Source organism: Lepidothrix coronata, unplaced genomic scaffold (genome assembly GCF_001604755.1).
Source record: "Lepidothrix coronata isolate B3197 unplaced genomic scaffold, Lepidothrix_coronata-1.0 Scaffold128, whole genome shotgun sequence".
Classification (NCBI taxonomy): domain Eukaryota; kingdom Metazoa; phylum Chordata; class Aves; order Passeriformes; family Pipridae; genus Lepidothrix; species Lepidothrix coronata.
Genome location: NW_016690308.1, coordinates 2,563,184 through 2,586,127, shown reverse-complemented (window position 1 = coordinate 2,586,127; position 22,944 = coordinate 2,563,184). Strand labels below are relative to the sequence as shown.

Genomic DNA, 22,944 nt, shown 5'->3' with positions numbered 1-22,944 from the left:
TGTTCTAGAACAGATGTATTGGTCACGTAATCTGACCAGGGGATGTTTAGGATTGTACGGAGGCAGTGTTGATGGAAGTGTTCCAGGAGTCGCAGGTGGTGGCAGTAGATGACCCATGATTCAGATCCATATAAAAGAGTAGACAGCACTATGGCTCTGTAAACACTGATCTTTGTATCATTTTTGCAACAAAGACTTTTTCAGACAGTGCATACAGACAGATGGAAGAACATGCCTGGGATGCTGGGATGACCCTTCCTGTGGTTCGTGGTGGGGTTTGCCTTGCCATCTTTTCTGGAGATACATCCTCTGAACACCAATGGGATGATACCTCCCTGCAAGATATCCACTTTTTTTGGGAAAGGCATGTGGTGGGATCAAGATTTCCAGAGTGCCTGGGCTTTGCCATTGGGTTGCAGACCCAGCTGAGCTCTGCTGAGTGTTTTTCCTTTAATCCTAATGTAGGGGTACAAAAATGCATGATGGAGAGCTTTTCAGTCAAGTTTTCTGGTCATTTTCAACTTAACTGCACAGGATGGAAAAAATGCAAAAAACATTGCCAATACATATATATACTTTAAAGCTTTAAGTATTGATTAGGAATTACACCATTTGATAAGGGAATGTGTAATTTATCTGATGAAAATTCAGAAAAAATAGCCTAATCCCATCTGTCTCTTTAATTTAGAATGAAGCTCACTTTTAAGTGAAATGTTTGCTGTGATTCAGCAATTATCTCCATTTGAACTCCAGCATCGTGACAACATCGTGCTCCCAAAGGCTCCTTGCAACTGAACTGAAGCAAACCAGGCGGGAGAGTTTTCCATAACAGCAGACATCAGCTCCTGCGTGGGCACTTTTCTGCCATTACCCACCAATCCTTTTCTAAAAGCAGTAATTGCCATTCTAGGGGTGCTCTCTGGAGGCCTCATGAAGGATTTTCTGCCCATCTCTTGGTGTCAGGTTGGTGTTGTTTTGTTGTGCTCGTGGATATGCTGAGTGACAGAGACCATGGAATACCCTAGAAAATACAGGTGTGTCTTCACTCAGCACTTTTGCTTTTAAACTTGACCCAGTGATATGAGAGAATAGAGCTGCACTAGCAGGATGCAAACCTGGAAGGGCAATAGAACAGTTTTACCATCTAATCTTTGGGCTTCTCAACATAGTTGGCTGCTTTCCACCTCCTGTTCCTGGCTCAGACTACTAGGAGGTCTTTTGTTGGCTCAGCTGGTGATGTCAGCCTCTGACTTGGTGTTTCCAAAAAAAAAAAAAAGACACTTCCAACTGTTTAAAACCTGAAACACCTTAAGTTCTTGTCTGGATCCCACCAGACTGTAAGGGCGTGGGAGTGTGTGTGCGTAGAGAGAGATCTATTGATGAGTTATCTTAGAGCTATGCCATTAGCATACAGCCATGGAGCACTGTGTCCTGATCCAGCTCTACTGTCCTCAGCAAAATTGCTAAGGAATGAATCTCCAGCCACAAAATAGACTTGTGAACCAGAAGAGTTTTGATTTGACCTCTGTGCTCTGGCTTTCACGAGCGGGGTTGTCGGGTCAGAACACACTCCTCGGCTCACAGTCAGAGCACACCTGTTCCACAGCCACTGAAAACCCACCAGTGTGACCTCCCTGCCGTGTCACAGACGGATTGTGGCCTTTTACCCGAGGGCTGCACATGATGGAGCCTGTGCTGCAGCTCCGTGCTGGGGCTGTGACCCTGAGCAGGGATCTCTCAGCCACAGTCTCACGTGCAGCTGACCCCGTGCCTTGGCTGTCCTCTGACTCTGGCTGCATCTCATGGTGGGTGCAGTGTACAATAAAGCTGTCTTGCTTTATTCCTGTGGCATTTTTCTCCCTGCTGAGGGATAGAGGTTTTTCTAATGCCAGCATAGTGAAATGCCACTTGCAGCTCGCTTAATGTATGCTAAATAAGAAATTTAATTAGCCACTAGTGAGTCTGCAGGATAATTCCTTAGTTTGATGTGCATCATTACCCCTTCTTTCTTTTATATGGAAATTATAAATTTTACTTGAATGTGTGTGTTTCTATTTTTTTATTTTATTTGTAATTTCTTCTCCCTGCTTGCTTTCACTACCATCTCTCCCCTACTTGCTAATGACAGCTTAAAGTCAGCTATGAATTGTCCTAAATCGTAAAATAGGATAGGATAGAGTAGGGTAGGATAGGACAGGATAGAATAAGAATAGGATAGGATAGGATAGGATAGGATAGGATAGGATAGGATAGGATAGGATAGGATAGGATAGGATAGAATAAGGATAGGATAGGATAGGATAGGATAGGATAGGATAGGGTAGGATAGGATAGGATAGGACAGAATAAAATAGAACGGAGTACAATAGACTAGACTACATTAGACTAGACTAGACTAAACAAGACCAGACTAGAATATTTCATTTGGAAGGGATCTACATCAATCATCTAGTCCAGCTGCCTGACCACTTCAGGGCTGACCAAAATTAAAGCATTTTATTAAGGGCATTGTCCAAATGCCTCAAACACTGACAGGCCTGGGGCATTGACCACCTCATATTCTTACCTTTTGCACCTTGTTTCAAAGAGTTTGGCTTTTGGATGCACATATACACAACCAAGTATGTAACCAGGCCAGTGCCTTTCCCTGTGTAAAGACTGATCCAAAGTCTGCTCTCCTGACATCTTGGGATATATCTCTGGCTGCACAGTTTGATGGATAGAGAGACTGTTGCAATGTTCCTCTGGTAGGGCCAAGTGTGTGTCAGACCAGTCTTGACAAAACTTGTTCTCTCCATATGTCACTTCTCAGGGGAGGGTGCAGATAAAGTCTGTGCTCTCTAACAGGTCCTGCTTTCCTTACCATCTTCTTCCCATTGCTGTTGGATAAAAGTTCCCAGAGCAAAGGTGCTAGTGGCTGTCATGTGGCTGCTCTCTCTGTATGATGATATGTCTCACTGAGCATCTTCACAGACCACATCCCTCCCTCCATCCATCCATCCATCCATCCATCCATCCATCCATCCATCCATCCATCCCCATTTCCCTCCTCCTCCCTGCTCCCTATGGCCATGCCACTTCTTACTTATCCCTACTAAATTGAACTCTTTTTTTTTTTTTCTCTTTGCCAGCCAGGGGCTGTTGACAGGAGCTAATTTCTGGGCTGTGTTGCCCCTCTTAAAGTGGAAAAGGCTGAGGCTTTTCATTCAGAGAGCAGAGACAAGTTGATAGATGGTGTTTTACATCTCTCTGAAACTCAGGGTCTGCTTTTTGGAGGCTTTTTTCAAAAGCTATTCATGCACTGTTAGTTTAAAATTGTACTTGCAATAACTTATTTCTGGAGCTTTTCTATTGTGCTGTTTGTGCTGGCAATTAATTATTGAGGCAGCTTATTTACAGACAGTGCTTACTTTTGTCTAGCACTTCCAGTGAGATGTGAATAGCAACATTTTTCGTTGCTGGCATGGAAAGGCAGATATATCCTCTTTCAGGGCAAGACTGTAATCTAAACAATAACTCTGAGAGAGATTCAACCTTGGTTTAAGAAAAAAAGAAATCCAGCCATTGAAATCACATGTATTGGCCAGGAACCTTGGACTTCTTTACTGTTGCTTTTTTAAAGGCTTTTGTTTGTTTGTTTATACTTTACATAAAAGCAAAGGCTGCTCTCAGTTATTCTCATGCTTCAAACTTTTAGTCTCTATAGCTCTTGCATTGGAGCACTTAAGAGCAGACAGTTAAAAATCTGGGCAATATGAGTCCCTTTTCCTCTCCATCCTTGTCCCTGGGAAGGACACATGAGCAGTGCTGTCATTTGGTAGTGACAGTTCAGTTTCCTTCCAACAAGCTGCACTTTGCTGTGCAGCTGCAGGTTGGGGACAGAGTGCTGGCTCCTTTGTCACCCCCCACCACACAACAGAGGCGGACAGAAAGTCCTAGTGGGTGTATTTAGCATCAGCCTTCTCTGTCCCAGAGCTTTGGATGATCTTCTGTCCCAGTCTGGGGGGAAAGGCAGGATCTGCAGTCTCTGCTGTCTGAGACCCAGTGGGAGAAGACATCTGCTCTCCTTGTGGGCTTGTAAAAATCAACATGATGAAAGTGCAACCCATGGTTTCCCTAAGAACTGGCTAAAAGTCAAAACCACACTGGAGTTTGTGATTTTTTTTTCTTTTCCTTCATAGTAAGTAGAAGCCATCCCATAAAAGGCAGATCTGAACCAACCAAAACCCAACCTGCATGAGCACTGGCATTTTTTCTTAACCTTGTGTCTCTCTGATTGACTTCTGCCTAGAAACTTTACCCAAGCAGTAACAAATCCACCCTCCTTGAGACACCAACTGTGCTCTTCATCTGCATTTTTCCAGTCCCAGTGACAGTCACGATGCTGACAAGGTCATGGCTGTAATCATGTGCTGGAGGTTCCTCACTCTGCTCAGAGAGATTTAGATGGTGCCTCTTATCCATCGCTTTCCCCTCACCCCAGTGGGACAGGAATCCCATGATGGGCTTGGTACCAGGGTCATGCTTCCAAGCCTTGCTTCCAAGTCTTGCTTCTGAAATTGCCATAGTTCCACCATGGACTTACAGCTGGACAACTGTATCTGCAGGAATAGGAGTATGGAACTGCTCTATAAACTGCCCCAGGCATTTATGTATTTCCTTAACTCAGGACCAAGACCTTTGCAGTTTGATCAGTCTACTCTATCTTATGTCCCAACACACCACTGCAGTATTTAAGCTCCCTTAGCATCTTGTTTCAGAACAGGATGCATGGGCTGTCATCCAGCAGCAGCAGGCAGGGCCAGGCAGATATTGCTCCAATCCATCCACGTGTCTCCATGAGCACTGCCAGGAGCATTTCACCCTTCCAGCACCTGCACCAGGGCACAACCTGACCACCTTGAGTTCATCTTCAATAAATCTCTTAATTCTTGTCCTTGTCAGCTGATGAGGTTGGTTGGGAGTAGAGCAGTGGGAAGGACATTGCTTTCCAACAACCCAGTCCCTTCCAAAAACCTTGTCTTGCCTTGAGGGGTGATACAGAGCTGCTCCTGGTGATGATCACCCAGAGCAGGGGCTGCCCAGCCTGTTCTTTCCAAAGGTCCTTTCTCTTCCTTTGAACGATGCCTTTGGCGATGAGCAGCACACTAAAGCAAGACCCCACGGTTTTTCCTGCTCCACTCTTCAAAATAACAGCTATGTCCTTGGGAGGCTCTTTTTCACTCAAAGAAACACCAATTTATTCTCTTTTGCTCCCCCCCCAGCTGTGGCTCTGAGCTCTGGCAGCTGCAGGATGAGGGCTGCTGAGCAGGACCACAGGGCACGTGTGTTTGCACCAAGTCTGATACTTTGCCTCTGTCACCCAGCTTGACCCTCTGCTGAGGCACGTCTGGAGGCTGTTCTCTCTCCCTGCATTTTAAAGATGTGCTTGAAAATGAAATGAAAGCTGCCCATGATGTCCCAAGGAGACAGAAGCTGGAGAATTTCCTCCTGCTGATTTTGGACAAGCAGGAGGACAAGAAAAATAATTTCCAACTTTTCCAGAAGCAGATGGTGCAAAGGAAGCATTTACTAAAGAAGGAATCTCAGCTTTCTCTCACTGTCTGCACATCTTCACAGTTTTGCTCGTATCAAAACCCCTCAGAGCCTGCAGGGATAGAGCCGTGGATAAACAGATGAGCACGATTAGGCATCTGGATTTGAGGCCCCCAAGTCTGTATTGTTTTCTACCCTCCCTCACCACTTGCCCTCCAGCACAGTGGAGATTACTCCTATCAGCCCCAGTTACGTGCCTTCTGCACTCCTTTTTTCACCCAGCCTCAGAAGATGCCAAGCAGATGGAAACCTCTGAAGGATTCAATGACCTTTAAAAGGTTTGGGGTTGAGCCCTGGTGCCCGTCATGGGCTGTAGCACTGGAGGCTGTTTTGAACGTGGTCCTGCTGTTGTGTGGTGAGTAACCTGCTCACCCCAGTCCTCCCAGGTCACCTCAATTTAGTGCAAAGGATATTCCTGGCCGTGAATGTTCTGCAGAGGTTTTATCCTTGCCATGCCTGTAACATGGAGATTCCCCTGCCTCCTAGGGGTGAAAGCTCCCAGCGCTGTGGTGTGGGCGAGTGTGAAGAGACCTTCAAAGGACCACACTGCTCCTGATGACATTGTGGCCTCCCAAAGCCAGGCTGCTCATGGAGGTGGACAAGGACCATCTGGGAAAGAAGCACTCACCATATGAAGTCCTTCAAGTCCACCTTCACTGCAGAGTTGTGTCCAGCTTGTGTGACTGGCTTTGAAACTCACTCCAGTGATTTATGCCTATGAGGAGGAGCAGCCTCCCCTGGAAAAAGGGTTTTTTCATTCACATATGCACAGAGATTTCAGGGTTTGGTGTCTGGGTTCCAAAAAAATTCTGGAAATGTTTAAACAAATATATAGCAGGGTCGGTGTTTTCCTGTCCTAACAGTTTGAAAACAGCTCAGTGCCCACTGAAGCCTCTGGGTGCTTCCCCAGTGATGTGGGGAGTGGTCTAGACTGGAAGTGCCTGTGCTGGGGTTATCCAGCAGCTACGGGAGCCCCGCCTGACACGTTATCATAGCTGATTAACACCATCCATCAGTGCCTGATTAAAATGAGCAGAAATGTTTTTTTCTTCCTCTGCAGCACAAGAGCTCTCTTATGCAGAAAGTGCTTGTCTTAATTACCACTCTGTAAACCCTCAGCGAGACAGAGCATCAGCATTGTGGCTTAATTCCTCTCTGCAGTAATAACCTTCTCGTTTCATAAGTGCATAATGTAAGTGCAGGATAATACATGTGGGTTTTAGTGTTTTGCCTTTTCTTTTTTTTTTCCCCTTTCATTTATGTCAGAAGTGTCCTTCTTCTAGTGATGGAACAGCAGAAGGTATGGGCAGTAGCATGGCAGTTCTTACAGCAATTAGAGGCAGAGCCATGCTGTAACCTTTGCTGGATGTGGGGCGTTCAGGCTGAGATTGCAGATCCAGCTTTCACAGCTGGCTCATTTCTATTATCAGCTCATCTGCACTCCCTCACTCAGATACTGGGTGAAACCCCAGCTTGGCTGATGTCAGGGATAAAACTCCCTTTTTTTTTAATAAGGTCTCAATTTCAACCACTTTTTTATTTTTTTTTAAATGGCATTACTCATTTAGTTTAAATAGATAAAGTTGTTTTTTAAAGTGTTTTAAGGCATGGGCACCTTAACCCTTAAAGAAGAGTGTCAGTGGACATGTGAGAAAGTGTAACTTCATTGTAAAACCTGACTGTGGCAAGGGATCCTGTAGGAAACCTGAACATGGCTTGCACTCATATAAAGCAATAACAGTAAAAGGGCATATGTTGAATAGGGGTGTGTGTCTAATCTTGTGTGGTGAGATTTGTACAGGATCATGAGAGGTGGAGAAAGGGATGGACAGATGTGCTTAGAAGATTCAAGGCCCCTGAAATACTGGCAAGCACTCACCAAAAGATATCGAGGGATTTTTGAAAATCGGAGTTAAAAGTGAGTTTTGACTGGGATAAATGCAAGAGAGTGAAGGTAAAATATAAAACAAATGGAAGGGAGGGTGGGTAAAATATGCAACAATGTCTGTCACAGAGCAGGCAGGGGGGTAGAGAGGAGCAAGAGCCGTCCTGTGTGTCCCCTTTGCCCTGCTGGCACTTGCAGAAAGCGGGAAGCAAATCTTCATGATGGTTTTCCAGAAAAGCCCTTGTGCCCTTAAAAGTTATCTTTTTTCTTTTTTCTCCTTCCATTGAGAGCACTACCAAGAGCTGGGGAAGGCTGGTTTAACAACTCAAGATGAGAAGGGAGAGGTGAGCCTGAGGATGGAGAGGCAGGGGCAGGTGGGGGGTGGCAGCCTCAGCAGGCACAGTGGAGATGTGGTGCAGGGTGACGAGGCTGGGAAGGCACCCAGTTTCTGTGCTGAGTGATGGGAGGCTGGAGAGCCCTGTGTGAAACAGGAATAAATGCTGAAAAAAGCCTTGTCAGCAATTAAAGCTTTCCTACACCTGTGCCAAAATGGGTTTACCTGTTGGGCTTTGACAAGGAGAATCAGTACCATTTTCCACATCTGTGGGCAGGAGTGCCTGGATAAGCCAGAAACCTGTCAAGGAACCCCAGAAAGCCAGGAGCAGAGCTGTAAGCTGCACCATTTTACCAGAATCCAAGCCCAAAAACCCAAGACCAACCCTTTTCTCCACATTTCTGGATGAGGTTTTCCACATATCAAGTTAGGCGTTTCACTCCCCAGCCAGAGAGATGGGACAATCTTTGAGCATCTCTCAAAGTCCCAGTCCCAGTCTGCAGAATCACAATCCTTTCTCCATCCTGGTACCAGATTTGGTGATGAGGAGCAGAGCACATCTGGCAGGCTGACAGGTAGAGCAGGGGAAAAGCCGCGTGTGTGGATTTTGATGTGTTGAATTTCGTGAGTTCTTTAGCCCTGCAAATGCACTCCCTTTAGTTTGGTGTGCCCAAGACATTGGCTCCTCCATGAGGAAGGAGGGCTTTTTTCCAAGGGCACGTATGTGAAGTCTCCACCAGCACATCCAGCGACAGCCACATCCACACACACACACACACACACGGTGTTCAGAGCTAAGGACAGATGGGGCTCTGAGCTTTGTTCCAGGCCAAGGTTCACCTTGAAGCTCTTGAGCAAATGAGCAAATTAACAGCTTGAAAAAGCAAAGACCTGAAATGACTCTGCAATCAGAGTTCTAATCACAGTTCTAATAAGACCACATTTTGGTCAGCCCTGGATGAGACACAAGAGACTCAAAAGCCCCAGGCAGACAAAGCAAATTGTATTCTCCAGAAGAAGAGCAGGCTGTTTCAGCCTGATAGGAAACAAGGCTCCCCAGGGAGATGCCTGGAGGCAGGACTGTTCTCCAAATGGTGCCTCTGGCTTAGCACAGCATCAAAATGTAAAGGTTGCAGAAGTCACTTAATGGCTCCAAAGCCCATATAATGTGTAATTGGTGTTCTCTGACAGTTTTTGATTGATGATTCTGATGAGCGAAATCAACAATCTAGGAAATCCCTGTCCTGTCCTGTCCTGTCCTGTCCTGTCCTGTCCTCTCCTCTCCTCTCCTCTCCTCTCCTCTCCTCTTTCCTTGCTCCTGTATTATTGCCATTTGAAAAACTTCAAGCAAGGATTTCCCTTGTTCTTTGCCCTCATTTCTAGGCATTGTGTCTTTTTAACACCTAATTTTTCTATTTGCCTAATTATCTGTCTCACATAGTCATGATTCACAGCTGTAAAATGTTCTTTAGCTCCTGGATGAACATCTCATTCAATTCCTTTCATGGAAAATAAGGTGAAGTCGTTTTGCTTGGAGAGGAGGATGGCCCAAAGCCAGAACACCACATCCCACTGCAAACTGAGCTGGATTTGCTGTGGCTTTTGCCCCCACAGAGGCGTCCCTAATGGACCACATCCTTGTGTGCCACCTCTGCAGGCTGCTGGAGGTGCAGAGGGGCAAAAGTTTGAGTGCAACAAGCAGGAGATACCTTCAGCATTCATTTTTCTTTTTCTTTTTTTTTTTTTTTCACTGGCAGAGCCAGATCCCCCAGTGCAATGTTTTGGGTTACTGCCATTTGTGGGGATGGAATCAGAAGCTTCTTAGGGCTCAAGGTTCTGGAGGGAATTATTCTAGAGATGAAACAACATGAGACCAGACAGAGCTGAGGTCTGTCCTTCCCATGTTTTCTCAATAAACTCAGTATTCATCTAAATACCCAATGTTCCTCTTCAACAGCTCCTGAGTGCTCCATTAACCATTTGAGAGACTCTGTACTCATATGATTCAACTTTTTTAAGCATTTGAATCATAAGCTCCTGCACCACAACGTGATGGGGTAAGTTAGTGTGGATCTTAGCCCAGTGCTTTTTCAAAAGCTGTAACAGTGCCCGAATCTGTATTTTTTTTTTTTCATTACTCCAAATATTTCTGTCTTGAAGAAGACATTTGCCTTTAGGTAACAGGGCATTAGCAGCACAAACAGCAGCAGCCCCATGGGACTGGCAATGCCAAATACAGCTCATCCCAGTGCAGGGACACCTCCCCAAACAACCCAGACCAGCTGAACTGTCAAACAAGTACAATCCATCAGTCAGGGATGAAGAGGTGTTTGCCTCTTTCCCTCTGTACACTATTGAAATTAAAGCTGTCAGAGTTGTACACAGAAAAGTGTCTGTTTATAGCACTCTGCAGACTGAGCAAGTTATGAAGTTTTAAAGCAGACAACCACCATATGTTCATATACTGACTGAAAGCCTGGGAACTGCTAGTCTACATTTCTTGTAGTAGGCTTTCCATATTTATATTTTCCTTGATAGCAGCTGGACTCCATGTGCATGCATAGGATTTACCAAGCCTGTGCAGTGAAGAAGGTGCTGAGAGTCTCTGGCTCAAAACTGTGGTGTTTGGAGTGTGTGGCAGAGACTGAATGTGGCAAGTGACAACAAAGGCACTTCTGAAAGTGAGCAAGGGGTCAGTCCTGGGGGGACAAATGGCAACCCTCATGGGGCTGTTCTTCCCTGTTTTCCAAGAACATTATTACTTGTAAGTTAAAAAAGCTACAGCACAAATATAAGACTCTTCTGTGTGGCTTCTGTATTTGGACACCAACCCATAAACCTTTTAGCCTAGAAGTTCTCAGCCAATGAACAATGTGCACAAACAGCCTTTTGCTTCAACACTCACACTTTCTTGTTGTCTGAGGATGAGTTCTAGAAAATTCACTTTTTATTTTATTAATGAGGAGGAGGGACAAGGAAGAACGGGAGGGAGAGCCAGATGACATAGCTGGGGACCTGCCCCTGTCAGGTACTACTAACAGGCATCAGAAGGGGTGTGACAATCCCCTTTTCAGTGACGTGCTCTTGCTCCGTGCAGCATCACTGGTACTGTTTGTGGAGCTTCATGAAGCATAGCTCTGGCTCAGAAAGGCTCCTGCAGGTCTGGGCTGTATGGCATTCCCAGGATGTGTATTTTGGGAAATGCTTGAGCTACTGACCTTGTACAATGGCCCAGGACACATCTGTGCACAGGACACTGACTGAAACCCCTCTCCTGCAGCACATCAGTGCCAGCAGCTGAAATATATGTACATATAAAGAGGCCCTGTTCAGAGCCCCTTTGTTTTTCATGCTGTGCAAAAGCCCCCTCCAGACACACATACCATCCTAGAAGAAACTGCCAGTTCCAAGAAGACTTGGGGAACACTTACACTAGACAAAGAAAAACACATTAACGAGCTTCACTGCTTTGGAAATGGTTTGTTTGCCTACTAAGGGAGAAAAAAACATCTCTGAAGTTGGTGCCTGAGCAGCACTTATATCTCAATTATCCACACGTTGCTTCTCTGTGTGTGAGATTATGAGCTAGCATGGCTTTCGTGGCTTCATCAGCACCAGTTTAAGAGTAATATTTATCCCTGGTCACGTCAATGCTTTGGTCAACTCAGCGACAAAGGTGATGTTTGCTGCCCTCTTGCCCGAGATTCCAACTAACGAGCTGAGTGATTTATTCATTAAGGGCAGGGAAATATGGAGCTTTATTCCAGGGGCCCTGGTGGGAAATTTGCATGAAAATTTCATGCTGTTCACTTGCAGGAGCCCTACCTGGCAGCAGGTGCCCTTCCCTGCTGCGCTGCCCTTCCCCTCACTGCAGGAAATGGCCTCGCTGTGTTTTAGCAAACCCTTTAACAGAAATATTGCACAGAAAGGGGTTTTTATTGTAGTTGGCTTTGGTTGTTGTTTTGCAAAAGTCATGGCACCAGGAAGTTGTCTACTAAAAAAAAGAAAATAGAAAAAAAAAGAGAGAGTTTGACTTTGGAGTCCTGGGTGGCTCTTTGACAGGTCTGGCCCCACTGAAACATCAGGATTTTGCTCTTGTCCTATTAAAGCTCAAAAACCCCCTTCCTACTGACTTTGGAGATGAAGGAAAGCAGACTCCCAGTTCTGGAGCAAAGGAATGGACCAAATTGCAGGTCTCTAGTGTCTGGACATGAAATTAAATTTGAGTTTTATTTGAATTTAATTTACAAACTTAGGCTTCAGGTCCTCAAATATGGTTTGAAGATCTGGTCACACTTGTGTTTTGTCTGACTTTGTCCTGCTTGCTTGACTAAAAGTATTGCAGGCTATCTAAATCTATTCCAGATAATATTCTTTGGTTTGTTTCATGAATGATGTGGGGACCCAAAGCCCACGCATTCATCCAGGCTGCATGCTGCTCTGTGCTGGGCTGAGCCCATCATGGTTGCTGGCCACTGGCATTTCTCTTTCCCCACTTCTTTGCAGCAGGATGGCATGGGAGAGAAATCAGAGTTAAACTGATCTTTTACTTTTTCTTTTCAGTGGAAAAATGTATTGGCCCATAAAACACAACCAGCAACTTCCACACAGTCCAGCCTGGAAACCTGGCTTTAAACAGAGGGGATTAGATGTATGAACCTCAGTGGAGGGGGAAGCTGCAGCGTGAGCACAGGCAGGGGTGATGTGGGTGGGGACCTGATGCCTGTGCATTAGCCACTGTACCCTCTGGTCATTGCAATCCTGACCTCAACCCAACCAGCAACGAACCACAGTCTATGGTCTTGTCTTCAGCATCCAAACACCATTGGGATAGGGAGGAAAAGGCCTAGGATGGCTTCAAATGGTGGTTCCTTGCTGGAAGCATGACTTGAACTGCTCTACTTCATCATTTAAGCAAGTCTGGTTTCTGTCCTGCATGGAGAGTAAATTTAGGAGTGCAAGCTTTTGAGATTGTTGATTTAATGATCATTTCCACAGCCCCGCAGAGCAAGGTGCTGAAACAGAGACCTCTCCAAAGGCTCTCAGGGACCACACTCAGCTCCCCTGAGCGCTGCCACCAAGCTTCCTGCATCCCTCCCTGCGTGGGGCTTAAGGATTTAGGATATTTTCGAGGGAGAGTCGATTTTTCCTTTTGTTGATGCTCCCAGCACTCCCTGTGCCAACTGCCCCGGGGGGCCCAGGTGGCAACTGCGCTGCTGAAACTCCCAAGTAACAGATACCTTCAGTAATTGCACCTCCGAAGCAGCTGACTGGCTCCTGCGACGAGCTCCTGAATAATTGAAGCAATATTTGCGGGGTTTGCACTGAAGTACTAACAGCTGTGGTATGTTTTGATATTTATGAAGCCAAATAAATTATGGATTAGTCAGTGCAGTGAGCCCAGCGTGATGCTTATTACTGCTGGAGTGCCGGGGCTGATGGAGTGCTATTCATCCCCTTTTACTTGCACTGTGTGGCTGAGTATGACTGGTGTCTATTACTGGACCTAATAGAGCTGGCTCACAGGTTTAAGTTCCAGTCCCCCAAGAGCCAATGGTGTGTTTTAATTTGTTCTTCACTCTGCAGATTTTAGAAAGACATGCTGGGACGATGTCTCAGGGTCACAGGGCATTGCATCGACTCACAGATGTGGAGATGATTCTTTCTGTGGTAATGGAGGTGGGTGCTGGCAGAATCAGCAGCAAGTCTTGGCATTAAACTGGAAATTATACAAAATCCAATTTTCTTTGCAAGCTGGTCTGTGGGTAAATATTGTATGTCTTCTCTGGAATGTCTCATTCATTGCATAAACTTTTCTTCATAACTGAGCCAGTGCTTGTGAGATTAAACTATTCACTCCCCTTTCTATTATCTGAGAAAATTTTTTTTTGTGGATGAAAATATTCTCACTTTGCAAACGTTCCGAATATATTCCAGACCTCTCCCCTTCAGCAGATGCTGCCCGCTGGGAAGGGATAAGGAAGGAGGAAATAACCATTCAGAGCAGCAGATGGCATCCTACCACTCAAAAGCTTCCCTGGCCCTGGAAAGTGTAATAAATACGTAACAGCAAGTGCCTGTGCTTTGCTTGTCGCTGCAGTCAGCAATTTGGTAGAAAACTGAGAGGTTGCTTCACTTCTTGGAAGTTGTTCCTTTACAAATCCAGTACTTTCTTTTTTTGCTGTCCTTGTTTTCTCAGGTGAACAGAGTTATCTCTAGCTGATGTGCTTACCCAGATCTACCTTGTCCATGCAACCCACACAGTGTGCCCTCCCAAAGTGGGAGTAGGGAACTGGCTGGATAAATTGGGGTTGGAATGGGGGTTGAAACTAGATGATCTTTAAGGTTCCTTCTAGTCCAAGCCACTCTAAGATTCTATGAAATTATGCCATAAAGGGCCTATTAGTCTTCTGTATAAAAAGTTATAAATTCTAGGTCAGATGTCTCAGCTCTGGAGGTGTTCAGTGCAGACATCCACATTTTACTACATCACTCCATGAAACCAGCTGATGCTTGTCCAAAAAAAAAAAAACCTGCAGCACTGTAACTCTTTCTTAAAAGCATCTTGGTACAGGCATTCCCAGAACAGTTAACCCAGAGGCTCTGCTGGCAAGGAAAGCCTTTGCATCCAATGAAGTGGTGATTTCTTTCTTTTCTTTACTTTGTTTTCTGAAGCTGGTGAGTGAGGGAATGAAGGATATTTTCTATTTAAAATCCCAATGTAGGAAAAAGCTGTGCTTTTCCAACTGTTATTGGTTATGGCAGAGATGCAGGTTTTTTTTAAAGAAAGTTTGGGCTGAATTTCTGGCTGCTGTTGCTGTGTTACATGATAAATTGTTTACAGCCTGTCACTAGAGACAAGTGAGAAAAGTATCTCCCATCCCAATTTCCTAGTAAATTATATAATTATAAAAATCATCACAGTGAAAACAGAAGTCTACTGGATCACAGAAACATGAGGTTTGAATTTAGTGTTTCCAGGGCTTCTAATTTCAAAGAATGTCTCTCCAAAAAGAAATGCAGCCCACTGTGTAGAGGCAATGAGGATTCAAAATGTTGCCATAGCTCCAGCTTTGGTTTCCACTCAGAGCTGGGACATCTTTTGCTCCTTTCCCCTAGGACGCCATCATCATCATCATCATCATCATCATCATCATCATCATCATCATCATCATCATCATCATCTGACAAACACCTTATTGCCAGCTCTAGTACTGACAGCCCAACAGCACTGATTTCTGATCCTGTCCTTGCACCAGCCCCTCCCTGTCATTCAGTGCCATTCCTTGTGCTGTTGTCATGTGCTTACTGTCCACATTCCACCGCTGATTTCCTCAGTGACCATTGACTTCCATGAGCACAAGATGCAGGATAAAATTGCAGGCACAGCTGGCAGATTTTGGGTGAGAATGTGCCCCTTTCTGTTTCCCCCCAGTACTCTCAGCATCATCATGGGTGCCAGTGCTTCTTGCTCCTGGTAGCTCTGAGGGTGCCAGCTGTGATGAGCAGCTCCAAGTCTCTGCCTTGAGGGAAGAGCCAGGAGGCAAATCTCAGCCGTTCTTCAACTCACACTGATTTCTAGACTCCTGCAGATTTCCTACAGAGGTTTGATAGCTAGGAAATATAAAAATTTAAAGTCTTGCTTTCCTCATCTGCCTTATGGGACCTGTCTTAGTGCACAGACTGAAAACGTCTGGGTGGAAGGTCTCTGTGTTTTTCAAAGGCAAGAATATTTAAAACCATGTCAGGGGAGGGACTGCATCTCAGGATGGGCTATCCCTCCTCTGGGCTCTCACTTGTCTTTCCCCATCCATCTTCAACACTTTTTAATAGATGGCAGATTTTGGGTGCATCACAGACTCCCACGATGGCTACACTACTTTGATGACAACGGAGCTGAACACAGGTAAAACAGCATCCTGAATTCCCTTATTTCGGTTCCTCCAAATGGGAATTTATGGGGAACAAAAGTCAACCAGGAACTGTCACAGCCAGAATCTGGGCTCCTGACTCTCTGAACTCTATTCCTGTGGTGCTTCAGAGCAGAGCATGGAGCAGAGGACTTGCCTTGCTTGTGTTTTGCTCTGGGTTTGGTTTTCAGGGTGAAAGACTTACCCCAGTTTGAGGTGCTCCCAGAGGAGGCTGTGGGGAGCAGGTGCTCAGGAGCCTCTGCAGGCAGGTTCCAAATAGTCACTGCAAATTACATGTCAGTTTGAGTTACTGGAGCTGCTCAGCACAAATGGCAATTCAGGACATTGACAACAGCTACTGCAAAGACACTGTAAGGATTCCTTTTCCAGCAAGGATGAGAGAGTTCACATCAGCTCAAAGAGTTGTTTTGTTGCTTTAAAATGACCCAAAGGGTACATTTAAAATGAATGAAGGAAAAAAAACAACCTGGAGGGAATCTTGCTATTCCATAGGAATACTGGAGCACGGTTTACTTTTGTGCTTTCCTGGGGCCTCGTTCCATCTGTATTTGCTTTTTACTCTTCTTTCTTCTCCATCATGGAAATGGACATTTTGATTAAAGCTCTTATCCCAGTGAGGAGGCAGAATGTAGCTTCATTTAATCTGAGACTTTTAATGAATGTCTCAAAGCAAAAAAAAAAAGAGACTTTTAATGAATGTCTCAAAGCAAAAAAAAAAAAGAAAAAAAAAAAGAGAAAAAAAAATCCATTTTATAAAGGATTTCTGAATTTTCCCATTACATTTGCCTGTGGTGGGATGAAGATTAGTCAGTTTCCCCATCATGGAGGGAGACATCCCCAGCTGCCTTGCACCAGTGCAAGAGTGGCATCAGGGATGGTTTTTCCTCTCCCACTGGTCCCTGTCCCCACATTGATATTTGTCTCTTCCTAGTTTCCAAGGGGATGCTGGATTTGCTCTTGAACTAGAACCATGCTGAATGGGGAGAGGACAGAAAGATGAAGTGGGAAGAGGAGACAGATCTTAGCAAGTGCCCTAAGCTCTGCTCTGAACCTCCAGCCTGGAGTTTAAATTTAGAGAGCAGAATAAAAATAAGTAAACATCTGTCTCAGTAAAAGGCCATGCTTTAGGAATTGGCAATTGACATCTTGAGCTTTTTCTGTTACCTTTTCCATTTTTGCCTTTTACTCTTCTTTTGCAAATGGAAAACAGATAAAAAGTCCAGAGAAAAATGAGCATCACAGGGAGCCAGCATTTACCCAGGGCAGGGAAGAAAGTGTCCTCAGCCCAGCCCTCAGGCAGATCTGGCAGCTCCATGTCAGCCCCAGGAAGGACTGCAGGACAGGTGTGACCTGTGACCCAATAGGCAAAGTTAAGACATCCAGTGCCTGGTCAGTCCCAACCCGAGTGAGCTTTGGGACAACTTGAGAGCAAATGCAAGAGCACCTCCCAGGTACCAGCACAGCTCCATGAGGGTACTGGCACTGGCCTCTTGCCTTTGGTCTCCCCCACTAAACACCCATTTCTCCCCGTTGCAAACACCCATTTCTCTCCATTGGTCTTTCCATAGGAAAGGGGTTCTGAGAATCCTGCACACCCTTTCTCCTTCAGTCATTTTTTTTTCTCCCCACTCTTCAGATGCAACATTCATTTGGCTTGAGCTCATAGGCAGAGCTTGGATGGGTTTATATGCTCCATGCCTGAACCCATACACAATTACAAACATGGCTGGCTGCCTGGCTTTGTTAATTAGCTAACAGCAATGCCTCATTTTTCCCTCTGTGGTTTCCTTCTGAATTAGTAGGGCACTGCTCAATAGTTCTCTTCCGCTTTGGGATGCCACAGTTGAACATTATGGCATCCAGAAATGCCAGTTAGCTGAGAGTATGAGCCTGATTTGTTTGGACAATAAAAAAAATACTAGTTGCATTTAGGTAATTAAGCACAATAACAGCAAAGCTATTTCATACTAATGCAATCTGCCCTTCCCTGTACCAGTGCTCCAGCTTCTTGTATACTCATCTGCTGGCAACAAAGATTAGAGTAATGTCCACAATCATTTCTGGGTTTGCTGTGAAATATTAAATTTCTCTTCCTGTGAATCTGGTTGGTATCAGCTGATATGACAACACCCTGGGCACTGAAGAGGTGCAGCAAGTCAGCAGGTGCACCTGCAAAGCATCCTTGTCACCTTTGTACCTCCAAGTGTCTGCTGAGCATCACAGCCTTGTTATGTGATTTTAATCTTTTAGGGTTAAAAGGTCTTTCATGTCTTTAGTAGGCCTATAGAAATGTATGTTTGTGCAGATTTAAATCTTTCTGAGTTATCACTTGAGTGAGGAGTGTGGTGGATTGCAAGGCACAGTCATAGATAGGATTTCTAATGTGAGCAAAAAATCTCCATTTTTTCCAGGGAATCTGTGAAATGAAAGGACTTCCTTTTCAGGTGTGAAGAAGGTGTAGGAACATCCAGCTATCTTGCAGCCCACAAAGTGCTGTTACGGGGGATAGCTAGGGATGGCTCTCACTTGTCCCCTGGCTGTTTCAGTCTGGGATAGTCACTCCCATCCCTGCAGTGAGTGGAGAAAATGGGCACAGAGAAAAGCTGCCACTCATTCAAGGGAGGTGCCTGAGGTTGGCCCTGACAGGTTTCTGGCTCTCCTCTTGGCTTGAAGAGAAACACATATCTGAATTTGAGTGGGGTGACTCCCTTCTCTTGACCCTTTCCTGATGGAGAATCATCTACGGAAAAACCTGCTCTCGCAGAGTCTGTAAGTCTTAGCTCTTTGTTCCTGCTTCATAACCCACGAGCAACTTTAGGGAAATGAAATAATGGATGTGTCGTGGTTTAACTGAAACCAGGATGGGATGGAAAAACAAAACTCCCTTTGGTGAAGTTGTTGTGCCTGGCTGATGCCCTCAGGAAGTCCATGTGCTGGGTCAGGAGGTAGAAAGGGCAGAAAGGTGAATTTTTAACCAAAGACTAGAGAGTGATGGTGGTTTTCTTATTGCCTGCTACTTTGGGATCGAACCCACTTTGTGGTACTTCATGATTTCCTCAAGAGAATGGTTTGTGTTGGAGGGAACCTTAAAGATCATCTAGTTCTACCCCCCACAACCCCTGCCATGGGCAGGGACCCCTTCTGCTAGACCAGGTTGCTCAGAGCCCTGTGCAGCCTGGCCTTGAACACTTCCAGGGATGGGTCATGCACAGGTTCTCTGGACATGTTCCAGTGCCTCAGTCCCCTCACACTGAAGAATTTCTTCCTAACATCTAATCTAAATCTCTCCTCTTTCAGTTTAAACACGTTGTGGTAGTGTCCTATCACTCTCTGTCCGTGTAAAAAGCCACTTTCTCTCTTTTTTATAAGCCCCCTTTAGGCACTCGAAGGTGCTCAACAGTCTCCTCAGAGCTTTCTCTTCTCCAAGTGGAACAACCCCAACTCCCTCTGCCTGTCTTCATAGGAGAGGTACTCCAGTCCTCTGAGCATCTTTGTGGACAACATCTATATAGCAACATGTATTTATTTATAAAGATTTCTTTTCACGTTTCTGATCTTCACCCTGAAGTTTGGGCTCAGTTCAACCAGGAATAGCACTTTCAGCCACCTGATGCTTATTTAAGAACTTAACACAAAATAACAGCAGTAGCAACCAGGGTGGTAAAATAATGTTTTATTCCATGAATGAACAAACACTACCATGCCACATCCTAAAGTTCTTTCTACAAAAGATTGTGGACAGAGCAGATTTTTACATTTCTCAGTTCAAGTTCATTTCAGGCTTTTGAGCCTGTTCAGAGTAGCAAAATCTGGACACGCAGCATTCTTATTGTCTATTTGGCATTTTTGCCAGATAAAGCAGATTTTATACTGTAGTTCTTGTTCACACAATGTCGATGCACTGTAAAGTAAAGAAGATAATCTGAACCAAACTAGGTCATTTCTGTGGTTTATCAATACATTTTTTTTCATGATGGTCAAAGTACAACCAACATTCAAAGCTTAAAATAAAGATAAGAAAAAAGACACACTAAAGAACACAATGGAAACATCATCATTGCTGTCAGGATGTGAGTTTACCCACAGTACTATGTAAAAAGTAGAAACCGGCATTGACATTCAAGCTGTTAAAACAAGGAAAGAAAACTACATTAATTGTTATATTTCCAAGCTAGTACTTCTATAGAGTCCTGATCAGCAAAGAAGTGTTACCGCATGCATGCCGAACACAAGACTAATATTGGATTGGGGATCTGACGAAGAGCTGACTTACATTCCTTTATATACAACAAAATGAAATATACAGTATTAATACTGGCTGTACATTTGGTCAGAATATTTTACAAGGAGCGACACTAGTCAAAATTCTTATGACGTGGGACGTGGACGAAGGTTGGATTTCTTTCTGAGAGCTGAATGTTTTCACAAGAAGTTTTAAAAGTTGCTTTGTACTGCTAGAACGAAAAGCTATATCTTCTAAAGCAAAAATCCTTCTTTTTTTCTTTTATGCTTGTCAAAACTAATGTGAACAGAAGAGATAATTAAATGCATTTGGAAATATGCTAATCATTGACCTGGAACAAAACTAAGCCACAGACAGCATGTGCAATAAATCTCTGCACATTGGTTCTGTTTAAATGGCTTTATAAGATGATCCGTGCAGTATCTGGTACAAATTCCTGCTACCGCAGCCTCAATTAGCTGTTCCCCAACAGGTTGCCAACCAGTTGTTCCAATACTAAAAGAAGAAATAGAATAATCATGACTGTCGCATATTTTTCTACATTACCATAAAAATATCTCAATGTTAAGCTGATTTAGCTTATTTATGTGCATATTTTTCAAGGCTGCCAAAGAAAATACTCAATCTTGCTGGCAAAAGCTATTCTGGGAACACGAGAGTGAGTTTTTCTTTGCTTTATTCTAATGGATTTTTTAACATCTGGGTACCTCAACTCCCATTGCCTCATTAGACCCCTGAGGTCTAAAGTGAGTTGGTTAATTCAGTGTATGTTTTTTTCCCCATCCAGAACAAGCTGAGAAGCTAATAAGGTAAGCATGAGACCCAATGAAAACAGAAGTAAGAGCAACACAGAATTAATGAAATAATTACAGGAAGGTAAAGATCGGTGTAACTATAGTGATACTTCGTGCAATTGAATTTGTATGTCCTGTAGCAATGACAAACCTCCTGAAGATGGAGAAGAGCAGGCAAGTGTGTATGAATCAGTATCCTTTAAAATAATTGTGCTATAATCTTTTTCATGTATTAGGTTAGATTTTTTTTTCTGACATAGTGTGATGCTAACTATAGTAACCTTAATATGGATGATGGATTTCACTGCTACTGCTTGACTGCTTGAATGCAAAGAGACATTAAATCTTCCAGTCCTCAAAGCGGTTTCTTGGGGTGTTCCTTCAAGTTCAGTGTCTCAGCACTTTCACTCGAGAAGTCATTTGGTGGCAAACAAAAAAAAAAGGAAGAAAAAAAAGAGGAAAAAAAAACAACAACCAAAGAAAAAGAAGATGTTGGTTGTGATGGATTCATTTCAGACAGCAGTTTCTGCTGAGTTCACCATGCTTAATGTTCTTCCATTTAGGAAGGAGTTGCTGTCAAGTAAAGCAGATGAGCTGCTTTCAGTTTTTTTTTTAAATACATGCTAACAACGTAACATCTCTTTCTTCAGGAAAATGATCCAGTTGCATATTGTCAGAGAGATCTGCCTTGTGCTTGGCACGGACAAACAGGGTTAATCTTCATCCTCCTCCTCTTTCAGTGGAGTTAGTGGGAGTTTGTCCTGAACTTGGAAACACGCCACAAAGAAGTTGACAATGGAGTTGTATAAATGCTGCTCCAATGCTGCATTGCTGAAGTAATGGCTTTCATCGGGGTAAATCTGCAAAAACAGGCAAACACACCCCTTAAGGAGCTTGAAGTTTGAGCACTGACCACCCACACCTGCAGCTCAACCTGACCTGCAAACCCACTGCATCTCCCCAGAACCGTGGGCCTTCCCATGGATGCAAGAGCAGACTTGCACTTTCCTTCACGAGGAACTTTTTTTGGGGGAGGATTTTCCATTTAATTCCATTCTGAACAAGTTCAGGCTAAGAAGAACCAGACCACACACCAAACAACAGCGCTTGCTCCTCGTGAAAACAGAAAAAAGCCTCCTCTCATATCCATGAGAGATATGGCATTAGGTTTGACTGACTAAAATGAGTGCTTAAAACAGAAGTAATTGAGTTAAAAAATTAAATAAAGTTTGCTGGAGGAGTAATTAAGTAGAAAAAAATCAGGAAGCTAGAAATTAAATAGTTTTAACTGTTGAAGGGGGAAAAAGAAGTCCCTTAGGGCTGGACACTTGCAGGCAGGACTGAGGTGTCTCTCTGCTGCTCTGGGTACCTTAGTCCAAGACACAGGTCCCTCAGGCCTCCAATTCAGACCTCAACTAACTTTTGACATGTGTCAAGCTCATTGGTGCCTTCAAGACCCACTGTACTAATTCTTCTGCACTGGAAAATGGGCAGGAGCACCTCACTGCTTGTAGTGCTGACCAAATCCATTCCCAGCTCTTTGCTTAGACACTCCATCCCACCTGCCGGGAGCGTGATGGAGTGAGCACACCCACCACATGAAGCTCTGCAGGAATGCAGCCAGAGGGAGCTGGTATTCAGTAAATCAAGCATTATTAGGACTTGGGCATTGCAGCACAACCACCTGTACCCATGGGCTGGGGCGAGGTCCTGGTGTGGACCGAGTCTGGGCAAGTTGCACTCTCCCAGCTGTGGCTTGGGATGTCACAGGGAGGTTGGGACCACCCCCATGGCTGGTGTGGGGTTCATTCTGGAAGCTTTGATAGCTTGGACATGGGGCATTCAGCAAAACAGGGATATAATTTGGTGGAAGGTGGGGTTTTCTAGACCACAGGATGTATTCACAGCAGTGTCACATTTAAGTGACATTTCTCTTCTTAACTTTTCTGGTTGATTTAATTTAGATCCCTGTTTCTCCTGTAATTCATCCTGAATTTGCTGTTGTTCCAAAAGAAATTCAACAGGCATAAATTCCTTAGAGACTTGTCTCTCACAACCTAATTTACTGTAATTTAATAATTGTTCTACAGCAGTCCAAACCAAAATAGTGGCATCATATAAGAACAGGAAAGGATAAGCACAGGGACATGTTATATGTTGGT

General features: G+C 44.4%; 1 protein-coding gene across 5 annotated transcripts in view; it reads right to left on the bottom strand.

The window, feature by feature from the left end:
• Positions 1-19,401: 19,401 nt before the first annotated feature.
• DPP6 (dipeptidyl peptidase like 6) overlaps positions 19,402-22,944 on the bottom strand; it is a 547,876-nt gene continuing 544,333 nt past the window's right edge. For all 5 annotated transcript variants that reach the window (XM_017826535.1, XM_017826536.1, XM_017826533.1 and 2 more), the window contains exon 26: positions 19,402-21,642. In XM_017826535.1, coding sequence (XP_017682024.1) covers positions 21,496-21,642 — 147 coding nt within the window. In that variant the 3' untranslated portion in view covers positions 19,402-21,495. The remainder of the gene's footprint in view (positions 21,643-22,944) is intronic.